Source organism: Rhagoletis zephyria, unplaced genomic scaffold, assembly GCF_001687245.7.
Source record: "Rhagoletis zephyria isolate East Lansing unplaced genomic scaffold, Rhagoletis_zephyria_1.1 Rzeph_scaffold_00085, whole genome shotgun sequence".
Classification (NCBI taxonomy): Eukaryota; Metazoa; Arthropoda; class Insecta; order Diptera; family Tephritidae; genus Rhagoletis; species Rhagoletis zephyria.
The window spans coordinates 279,610-291,435 of record NW_016157169.1 but is presented as its reverse complement, the minus strand read 5'-3'; the positions used below and the strand labels follow the sequence as shown (position 1 = coordinate 291,435).

Genomic DNA, 11,826 nt, shown 5'->3' with positions numbered 1-11,826 from the left:
GACTCGTATGGGATCGCAACTATAATTGTCTTGACAATATTGTCCGGTGTAAACCCTAAGTTAAGAAATGTCAAAACATGTAAACAAAGCATGAACGAAAGACACAAGATCACGTAAGAACAAGAGAGTGAAAAAAGTCGATATTTTTAGCGGGTTCTACGCCATCTTGTTTCACTGGAAAACGAGCGAAAAGTAAACAAAGCAAAGAAAACAACGAAAACCAAAATTAGTCAAAATTATTGTCAGTCACTTTAAACGCACAATTTAGGTAAAATGATGCAATAAAATGCTTTAAAATGTGTTGTCATGTTGAGTTAACACTTCTTTACTTGAATAAAAGTGTAAAATAGTGGTGCTTGTGATGTAAACAAACGCTCAGCGGACGAACCCGCTTTCGCAAACTTTTTTCCCAAAACCAGTTACAAATACAACGTCGCGTTCTTACGTGATCTTGTATTTTTGGTTCATGTAAACAAAGCATTTTTTGTGGTGCTGCCATACTTTTTAACAAAATATTTTCCATACCTAAGTACGCATTATGAAACGCAAACCTGAACAAGACCTTAAACTGTTCTTAGCTAAGATTTTTCTCAACTATAACTCAAGTTCAACTTAAGTTTAGATAGTGAAACTGGCTCTTATTAGAATTTGGGCAAACTAAGCAGTACTGCTAGCTGCCACTGCTGTATTGTGAGTCGCTTCATTTAACACCACACTTTATAAAAAACAGCTAATTTCAAAAACTGCCGCTGCCACTGCAACTGCGTTATTGTATTTTGGGCATATATGTCGCCGGAAAACTAGAAATAGATCTAACCTGGCCCCAACGACAGCTGTCGCGTAGCCCGGTCGTCGCCAAATAAATTATCTACATAGGGCCTGTGCCAGGGATGATAAATTCGTTTTTTAATTTTGTACCAAATTGCAAAAAAAAATGTACCAAATCAGCCGAAAAAGTACCAACATATATGTTTTTAAATTAGGTAAATTTCTCTATAGGTACGTTCGTTTAAAATCTCCAGTAAAACATGCCCATGAATATGTTCCTGTGAACGGGGGAAATCTGTCCTCTCACAAGAGAAAAATATCCAGTATAGTATGCGAACAGAAAGTTTGCAGAAACCTTCAAGCTCTCTGAACATCTGATGAAATTTTAGTTTTCATTAAAAAATGTAAAAAGAAAAAATTCTCCATCAACCTAAAGTTCAGGTCTCCGGATCACTGTAGCGTTTTCCAAGCAGAGATAGCCCCTATACAGGAGGCTGGGAAAATTTTTACTAGCAGAAACTAGCAGCTGTCAAAATGGATAAACAAAAATTCGCGCCAAATACTTCCCCTAGTCAAATACACCGATCATCTGATTACTTGCTAGTTTCGGCTAGTTTTGCGTTTATTTACTTTTTCTTTATTTCGCTCTCTGTGAGCGTAATTCTTTCAATCTCCTCATTCTTCTTCTTCCTGATAATTATCTGCTAGAAAAGAAAAGAAACAAAGCCATTGTAATAGAAGTGAAAGCAATTGTAAAAGATAAGGGAAAATGACAAAAAACAGGTGATCTGAGCTGTAGGCATTTTTTGGCAATCAGCTGATAGTGTTTTACTTATGAAGCTGTACGATTATGTCTCGTCTCTCTTTGTCGCATCACTATGTTCTTTGCCTAATACGTATTTCTTTACTGTCTTGACAACATTACATTACATTAGACAATTGTAATTGCGTTGTCGAATTTTGGCTATGTGGACGGCTGCATTTGAATTCATGTATTCATAGTCAGCTGTTGAAGCGACGCCAACGCCAACGCAACGCCAAAGTTCTATGTGGATGGCCTTAAGAGATGCACAGAATATTATACATTTTACTGATATTCACATTTGCCGTTTTTCTTATGTTTTGAGCGCGTTTTCCCCATACGAGGCGAAAATCAAAAATCTGCCGCGGACAGAGACAAAATGTAGACCAATTTCTGTTGCAAACGTTTCAGATACGGTCAATATCGTCGCGGCCCTTTTTCAAAGTAGCGAGTTGTTCTTATGGATTGTTATTGTTGTTGGAGTGACAGTCCTTGGCCAGATATAAATCTCGGTCGTTCCAGTTACGTAGTCCCGACTCCTCGTGGGAACGCTTCTTCTTCTTATAGGTCTACATTCTTTGGTTCTGCCCCTTCTAAAGCTGATGCCAGATAAAACTTTGTAGCTTTGCGTGACATTTATAACTTTGCCAGCAAAGCGCCAGACGCAAAAGGTATGCCACAATGAACGCCAAGAAATCAATTTTTTACTCGTCAAAATTGCTGTGGATTTTAGATATTTTGCTTTAAAATTATCAGCAATGTAATTGAGTTTTATGTTTCAGCATGAATACCCGAATTTGGACGAAACAAAATAAATATTAAACCGGCTGATTGTCAAAGCGCGCAAAAAGATGGGAGTTGGCCATCTTTTCGCTTCGCGCTGCAGCTTCAATGATCTATGTGGCATGCTTTGTGCATTTTCATACAATTCATCTTAGCTGTCAAAGCGAATCTGTCACGTAAAGCGAAGCAAACGTTTTATGTGGCATCAGCTTGAGATTTACATTCTTTGGATTTACGTTACTTGTTGCCACTGTCTCATGAGAAGTAATCAAGGCACATTTTTATCGACGGTGTGAACTTCATATTAAGCTGCTTACCGCACACGCAATTTTGACGGCGTTAAATTAAAAAAATGTGAACGTATTGTTTTTTCAAAACAGCTGTTGGCCTTACTCATCAATGACGTGAATTTTCTGTTTTTATTATTTTATTGCTCCGATAAGGTAAATAAAACAATTCAAGTAGCTAAAAGTGATGCACTGTGTAGACAGCAATGTAAATTGTAAAAGCAAGTTGTTATAGGCGATAATACGAGCAAAGTAAGTAATTGAGCATAAATTAATAATAAAAACAAAAATACTGCTTCTAATTAAACACATTTGTGATTTCCCGCATCCATCGTCTATAGATTATAATAATTTACCACATACTAGACATTCGTTGCACTTATTACCCGACGCACTATAGTTTCTCATTTTCAACCTATTTCGTTTTCTCCTTTTCATTTCTTTTGATTTGTAAAAATTTGTCTCAATTTTAGTTGTACTCCAGTTAACTTATTGAAAATTTACAAAAAACATTAACAAAAAGACACAACTTCGAAATTAAACACAACGCCGAAATGGATCTAAAGACACAGACGTTTTCGAAATATGCAATACTAGCGCGTACCACTGAGCTACGCATGCATGCTAGCGCTGAAGTGCCAAGTGATCGCCCATCTGAAGCGCAAACATTCAGTATGGTGGGCGGCACGCTTATAAAAGTTTTCCAAAGCCAAACACCTATGGAAGTGGTAGGTAATAAGAAAATGAGCACGGTACAAATACTTGATCTCGTACGCCAAGAACCGATGTATGAAAACCTTTATGAATGTCCGCAAGCTAATTTATTAAAGGTGGATGAAGCGCTCTGGCCATATGTGATTGGCATTGAAGAACCAGACAGACGATTGCGATTGATTAAGAAAGAAGAACATTGTAAATGGATAATTTATTTGAAGGTCAATGATTTAGTGCGCGTTTCCGGCGGCCAATTTGGTAAAGAGTCAACGTGGTATGACTGCATCATACGTTATATTGGACCTGTTATCGAAATGCATCCTGTTGGTTATTTCTTCGGACTGGAGTTGCTGGTATGAATTTTTTAGGTTGTGATGTGTGGTTGAACACTATTCAAAACTATTATGGGTAACTAATTTAAGAAAAATTTCACTTCTATTAAAATGAATGGTATATATGGGCTACGATTTCTAACTTTAACCTGTCATTTACCTATTGCCGACTGATTTATGATATGCCAAAGCTTTATAGATAGTTTTACAAACTTGAAGGACTTTAAAATGCGCACAAATATATGTAAATGTATTATGTGTAACTTGTTTATATCTAATATTATAAGAAATAACTAAAATTATGAAAAATTATATCAGTTATGAAAATAAAGGATTTTGGATTCAGTCCAAAATTTTATTTAGTAAAATAACTTCTTGAACAACAAACCTTAAAAACCTGTAATAATTTTCTTTTAGCATTTGGACAGCGGTTTCTCACCACAGTCTGATCAGATTCCATTTTCGATTCAGTACACGCGTAGTGAGCCATCACTTTCCATATTCACAACAGCCGATAATCTACTCCAGTTAAACAGTGAAGACAAAAAGAAATTCTCTACACTAGACTTCATAGGTGAAACGCTAACTAAAGTACGTACCGCTATTGTGCCATCCACTTGCGCGAACGGTGTAGGTGGAAGCAGCAATACTAATTCCTTGCGGAGACAAAAAAAAACAAAAAAGAAAGCACCAACTTCTCAATTTTACGACATTCCAAGCTCTCCAACCCCTGGGAGTTCAAACTTAATTCCTAATCGAAGCAACGAGTTTGCACAGGAACACATAATGGATCGTGAAAAAGGTAAATTGAAGCGCTCGGATGAGTTGGACAACAGTACACCAATCATATCGATAGACAGTGATGACTACAAGCAAACCATTGAGAATCATGAACGCAGCTTGGAAAGACAACGAGGTTCTACTGCAACATCTGCGCCAGCATCTGCACCACCAGGTATTTTAAAACACCGACAAACGTCTGCAACCACGAATAGTGTTGCTGGTGGCGGTGTTGGTAATAAAGATGTCAGCTGTGCTGCAGCGACAGTACATCCATTGAACTTGTTAAGCATGGAAGATCGCGATATAATTGTTATAGACAAGGCTGACATACGTGAGTCAACAAAAAATGAATCTGATGTTATTGTTGTGCCTAAAAATATGCAACAAGAAGTTGACTTGGCGGAATTGTTAGGCAGCAATTGGCCAAGCACTGCTGGTGATGCCGCTGCTATACTCAATAACAAACAGCAGTTGATAAAATCACAACAAACAAGCGGCGGCGGAAGTCTGGATTCTGTACAAATGAAAGGAGCACGCAATAAATCACCCAATCCTTTAACACACTTTGGTAGCATTAAAACGGTAGAAAATGTAGCAATGGAAGGATTTATGAGCGGTGATGGAACAGCAGAAGGCATTCGAGCAAATAGTATGTATTCCCTTCGATTTTTTTAGTTTTATACATATTCGAAATATATTTTTGCTTATGCAAAGGTGGACAACTTCGAAGTTTAATAATTTACTAATAACAAATTAAAGAATAACAAAATATATATACGAAATTCAAAGACATGAAAGAAATGATGGCTCCTTTAAGTTATTCACCTCTGAATATTGGAAAACTTAAAAATGCAATAATATTAAAAACATTTTGAAACGTATGCAAATACTAATTTGTTAACACAGTTATTTCAATGTGACCACTTTTAAGTTAAACGCAAATTTAATAAATCACAGCCGAGTAGTTAAGAGAGTCGCATAATAGTAAATACCACCGAGCAGGGCTGTCAACTATCCTTAGCTATGAGGTACCATATTAAGGATAAAAAGTTCCAAAATGTGCCAAAAAGAAAAATGAAACTCCCAAGGAAGGTGCCATCCTTTTTAGTCATGGGAAGGACCATAATAAAATAAGAACCACATTTTTAAAACAAAAGTGCAATGCAAAAATAAGATAAACCAGTTGAATATCCTTTAGAAATTACAAAATTTTAGTTGAGAAAAAGAAGTACACGCAAAGGATTTCACAAGTGCCATTTTGGAACTTTGTAGCAAATTGAAAAATGAAGTGCCATTTGATGCAAAATAGGGCCAAAAATGGCACGGTTTGAGCCAAGTTGTTAGCCCTGCCTCCGAGTGTGTTTTTGCCATGAAACAATTTGATATTCCATTGCCAGTTAGTTTTTTTTCTGCAATGTAAGAAAAATACGTTCACAGTTGTAGAAATAATTAAATTCATAGTTTTAGTGTGAATTTGGACTAGTTGGTATCGGTGCCTATTTAAATGGACCACCTGTGTTGTTAAGCATTAAGTGGACTAAAGTACATACTTTATGAATTTTTATTTAATTTTTTTTTAGCATAAGATTACCGCGTTTTTTTGCTTACTAGATTCAGATATATTTCATTTCATTCAAAGTTAAGTGTCCTTTTTTCAGTTCGAATTTAAAGATATGTATAAGCAAACATACGCGCTGCCGTGACGATACAAAAACAAAAGTGAGTTTTGGGCAAGACTATTTGTGTAATTTTTTTTAGTAAACCTTTCGCTGGATACCCCCATATTGTGTTTTTTTATTATATTTTATTTTGATTTGTTTAATTTTTATTCATTTTGTTTTTTGACATTATTTTACCTTGTTTCATTTTATTTTACACAAAATTATTTTGTTTTTATTTAATTAAATTAAATTTAGTCAATGTTATCGTGCCTTATTAACATTTAATTTAAATATTTTTATTGAGCTTTGTACCACGATTATTTTATTAGGAAAAATGAAAAAAAGCAACAAAGTCTAAGCGGTAGAAGTTATAGCACCTATTTAGGAGATCACCACATCTCCTCATCAGACTTCTATTTCCTAGACTTCAGCAGGGATCGAACCCGCGTCATCGATGTACAAAGTCAGAAGAACTCGTGTTGCTAATTCATTTTCCTTATTCAACCTACTGCTATCAAGTGCAGCTGATTTGCCGCTATTTAAACCAAGGAATGAAACCGATTCAAAATAACGGTCTGGTTTGGGTTTCGGTTTTGCCATGTGTGTCGGTTTCGGTTTTGGTTTCGTTCTTCAAAATTTTTTTTCGGTTTTGGTTTCGGTTTCGTTGCGGTTTCGGTTTTTCACAGAAATTTTGTTGATATTATTTAAATCACAATGTCATAAAGGTTAAGGAAAGAAAATTGAAAATTACAGTTCACTGATAATATCAACACTAGGTTCNTCCCTAACAATCCGGACCGGATTTGGTAATTAGAGAATAAGAGAAACATTTTCTTTCAAAAATGGAACAAAGTCCAGAAGTACGGCAACGCAAAAAACCACATTTCGTGCCCACAAGTCGACAAACAGCTGATTCACGCTGTTCTTGTTTTTGTCACTTATACCATGTTCTGACCGACATCGGAAACATGTTTTCGTTGCTAAAACTGGTTTTCGACCTAAAACTTGTGTTTTCGTCCATGTAAAATCTGTCAAACGAAAACCAGTTTTCGCTGAAAACTACACAGATACACAGCAGCAACGTCATCACCAGATTCACTTAAATGTTTCCTTTTTGCTGTAAAACTAAAGGTGTATGAAAACTAAAATATAATTGTTATTTCGGTCATATATTTACTACATAATTATGAAACCCCTTCATTTCTCTGTCCTTTACAACTATACATGTGAAAATGAAAATGACTTCTTCCAAATAACCGATGTCAGATCGGATACTTAATTTATTAGGCACCATTTTAGTAGCTTTTTCGAAAAGTTACCTTGCCATACTTATTTACTACTTAACAAGAATTTTAGCAAAATATTGCTGATTTTGGTTAAATAAATCATTTATTTCAAAGAAATTTTTATTTATTATTTTTGTAAATTTCTGGAAACCGATTGAAACCTGTGATTGAAATGGTTTCGGTATCGTTCCTTTTCAGGTCAAGATAACGGTTACTGTTTCGGTTTGGGTTTCGGTTTCATTCCTTGATTTAAACTTGACAGCGTGGTTGTTGTTGTTGTCAATTCTATGCATGCATTTGGTTTCTTGTATAGTTTCAGGCAGGCTCTTCCTAAACTATGTATTTGTCAATGTTATTGTGGCTTATTAACATTTAATTTTAATATTTTTATTGAGCTTTGTACCATGAGTATTTTATTAGGAAAAATGGAAAAAGCAAGAAAGTTTATTTTATTTTATTTTATTTTATTTTATTTTATTTTATTTTATTTTATTTTATTTTATTTTATTTTATTTTATTTTATTTTATTTTATTTTATTCTATTTTATTTTATTTTATTTTATTTTATTTTATTTTATTTTATTTTATCTTATTTTATTTTATTATTTTATTTCATTATTTTTATTTTGTTTTGATTTATTTTATTTTTTCTTACTTTGTTTTATTTAATTGATCTATCTTAATTTATTCAGTTTTATTTTATTTTATTGTATTTTTGGTTCGTTTGTTTTATTTTGCCATTTTTTTGTATTTTCTTTTCTAATTTGATTAAATTTTTAGATTACATTTATTATTAATTTTGATTTATTTTTTTACTTTATTTGATTTTGTTTTACTATGATTTATATTGAGTTATTTCTTTTATTTTTATCCCATTTGATTTAATTTTTTTATTCTATTTTATTTATTTTAAATTTAGTTAATGTTAGATTTTTAAATTTTTTTTTTATTTTGTGATGTATTTACTTTATTTTATTTTAGTTATATGTACTTTATATTTTAAACTTGTTTTGTTTTAATTTACCTGTTTTATATTATTTATTTTTCTTATTTTCTTTTTAATGTTTTTAATTTTGTTTTAATTTGTTTTATTTTGTTTTAATTTCTTTTCTTTTTTAATTTCATACGTCTTAATTTTATTTTACCTCATTTTATTTAATTTAGTTTTGTTCTATGTTAATTTATTTCATTTTTCGTTCTACTTAATTTGTTTATATTGTTTCAATTAATTTTATTTGATATAATTTAATTTCCTTTCGTTTCATTTAATTTCATTTTATTTAATTTCATTTTTCTTCATTTTATTTCATTTCATTTCATTTGATTCTTTCAATCATTTCATTTATTTTAATTTAATTAGTTTACTTGACATTAAAAAAGTTTGGTAGTGGCCACCCGATAGCTTTTGAAAGAAGCAATACAACAATATCGAATGCTATTTCGAATCGCGCAAATCTTTGCCTACTCTGTGACGTATGTATTTATATCCAACCTAATATTGTACAACATGCGATATAAATAGTTCCGTTGTAGTTGCAAGTGTTTACTTGTGCATGTTTTTCTTGGAATAGTAATAGCTACTCATTAAATTAAAGTCAGAAAATGGAGACTCGAAGCGTTAATTCGTTAACTCCTAGTGATGCATCACTTTACAATAATATACCATTAACTGTATTGGAACTATTCGCGTCCGGGCCAAGTGGCACATACCAATTTTCGCCAAATATCTCGCCAGGTTGTTGAACGTATTGCAAATGCTTTATCTTAGGAAAATGTATTTTTAACTTTTTGAACAAGTTCAACACATAAAAAAACTAAAAAATCGTGACTTTTCTTTACTCAATTCTTTAGAGTATGCAAACTCTCGCGATTCACCAGTTTATGATAATTTGGTTGATATTGATGCAACGGCGGAAGTGGATTTGATAAAATATACGCCTTTGCAGGATATACCTGACACCGCACTAGGTGTAGGATCCATGGTGGAGGTCTCCATACCGGAGGCATCAGATAATTTGTACGGTGTTATACGTTGGATTGGTATGGCACAGGGGCGCAAACAAATAATGTATGGCGTGGAGCTGGAGGAGGATCAGGATGAACGCACTTTGCCAACATCGAATGGTACATACAACGGTGTAAGGTATGCTGTAGGCTATAAGTATATGAAAACGCGTTAAGCAGTATATGTTTAAGGAATTGCAACATCTGAAATATCTATTTACAGTGCAAAATGTATCCTACAATCACACAATCTACTATTTTAATATTTCAGATACTTCAAGTGTCATGACGGCCGCGCTCTCTTTGTTTCATCTGATCGTTGCTCCACTGATCGACGATTTATTGAAACAGATGGCAAGGCCGCAGCAAATATACCAACCGACTCAAAAATGTTTGGACAAGTTGAATGTCCTTCGGTGCCGGGCGCAGTGGCACCTTTGAGTAAGTTTGTATGCCATTTCAGGTTGGATGCTCAAAGTTAATGTTTTGTTTTCAATTTCTTCTTTTCACAGAGATCAAAAGCTTAGAGGAATTGGAGGAAAATTGTGGCAAATTTAAGGGTATACAAGGTCATCACAATTCCTGTTATCTGGATGCTACATTGTTTTCCATGTTCACTTTTACACCTGTCTTCGATTCATTGCTTTTCCGGCCGCCGGAGGCTGATGTAAGTTTTTGAAAACATTAAAGAAGACAACATTGAAACATTTCCTTGTTTACATTAGGATATTCCCAGCTACACCGAGGTACAAAAAGTATTGCGTGAGGAGATTGTTAATCCATTGCGTAAACATGTTTTCGTACGTGCTGATCGCGTTATGAAATTACGTCAATTGTTGGATAAGTTGAGCTCGGTTAGTGGCCTAACAAGTGAGGAAAAGGATCCGGAAGAGTTTCTCAATAGCTTGTTGGCGCAAATAATGCGCGTAGAACCATTTTTGAAGGTACTTAAGCAAAACTTTCCACAGTTTCAATTTATATAATATGTTTTTTTATTATTATCCAGCTAAGTTCCGGTCAAGATGCTTATTTTTATCAGCTATTCGTTGAAAAAGACGAACGTTTGTGTTTTCCAACTGTACAGCAATTATTCGAACAGAGTTTTCATTCATCCGATATCAAATTAAAAGAAGTGCCGTCATGTCTGATAATACAAATGCCACGTTTCGGAAAAAATTTCAAAATGTATCCACGGATTTTGCCGTCACAATTACTCGATGTTACCGATATTATTGAGGATTGTAGGTCTAACAAAAGCTTATAAATAACCATATATTTACTAAATAGATTTTGTTGTCATTCCTCAGCTCCCCGCCAATGTTCTGTTTGTGGTAAATTAGCCGAGTACGAATGTCGCGATTGCTATGGGGTTCTACAAGGTGGTGTAGGACTGGAGAGCACAGCCTTTTGCCTCAAATGCCGCGATACTGTGCACATGCACGCAAGAAGGTTCGCGTTGTTATTAAATACTCCTTATCACTTAAATGAATTATAATAATATTTTGTTTATTTAGAACAAATCACAATCCCAAGAAATTGTCTGTACCGCAAGACTTTCGTATAATGGCTGAGCATATGACTGTACCACGTCTCTATATGGAGTTATTTGCAGTTGTTTGTATAGAGACTTCACATTATGTAGCATTTGTTAAGGCTGGTTCGGGGCCAGATGCACCTTGGTGTTTCTTTGATTCGATGGCCGATCGAAAAGGTATATATATATTTATAAAACATTTGGTTTTAGTAAACGTAAGTACAAAACTATACTCTTTTCAGGTGAGAAAAACGGCTATAATATACCAGAAATGATAACAGTGCCTGACTTACCACTCTGGCTGTCGGAGGAGGGCGCCCGTGCCGTTAATGAGACTTCAACAAATGACAAAATGTTGCCAGAACATGCGAAGCGTTTGTTCTGCGATGCTTATATGTGCATGTATCAGAGCACAGATGTGATGATGTATCGTTAACAAAGACAGATAAAGAGAGAGCAATCATAGACAGAGCTTTAAATTTACTTAACTAAATTATAGTTGAAATAAGCGCATGATTTACATGAAAAAATTGTATTGTTTTACTTAAAATTATACTAATAAAGTGAATAAAAGTATTAAAAGAAGGTGTCGCGTATAGATATACGAAATAGTTTTGCAGTTAACTGCATATGCAGACGGAAAACCCGACACCTCTAACGTCTTTGTCCTTGTCGACCGACCCGATAGAAGCTGCACACTTCCTAGAGCTGCCGTTAGTGGAACTTGACGACAACGACTAAGATGCCAACCGATCTGGGCGCGGTTGTTGTAGCCGCTACAACAACAACAACAACAACAACGATCTAACCACCACTAAATAAGGTGATGAAGCTGTATCAAACAACTTTAGTAGTCAAGCAATTACATAGCT

At 34.3% G+C, this 11,826-nt stretch overlaps 1 protein-coding gene across 3 annotated transcripts; it reads left to right on the top strand.

Moving 5' to 3' along the window:
- The first annotated feature begins 2,740 nt into the window (after window positions 1-2,740).
- On the top strand, window positions 2,741-11,539 carry CYLD (ubiquitin carboxyl-terminal hydrolase CYLD). 3 transcript variants are annotated; one of them, XM_017629942.1, is made up of 11 exons: window positions 2,741-2,892; window positions 3,114-3,707; window positions 4,104-5,118; window positions 9,268-9,559; window positions 9,692-9,861; window positions 9,933-10,087; window positions 10,146-10,364; window positions 10,427-10,661; window positions 10,728-10,869; window positions 10,935-11,131; window positions 11,197-11,390. In XM_017629942.1, exons 2-11 carry the CDS (start codon window positions 3,195-3,197, stop codon window positions 11,388-11,390), a joined length of 3,132 nt encoding a protein of 1,043 aa, XP_017485431.1. In that variant the 5' UTR covers window positions 2,741-2,892; window positions 3,114-3,194. The 3 variants fall into 3 exon arrangements, with proteins under 3 accessions (XP_017485431.1, XP_017485436.1, XP_017485429.1); XM_017629947.1 differs by lacking the exon at window positions 3,114-3,707; XM_017629940.1 differs by lacking the exon at window positions 2,741-2,892 and having other exon boundaries at window positions 3,195-3,707; window positions 11,197-11,539.
- The last annotated feature ends 287 nt before the right edge of the window (window positions 11,540-11,826 follow it).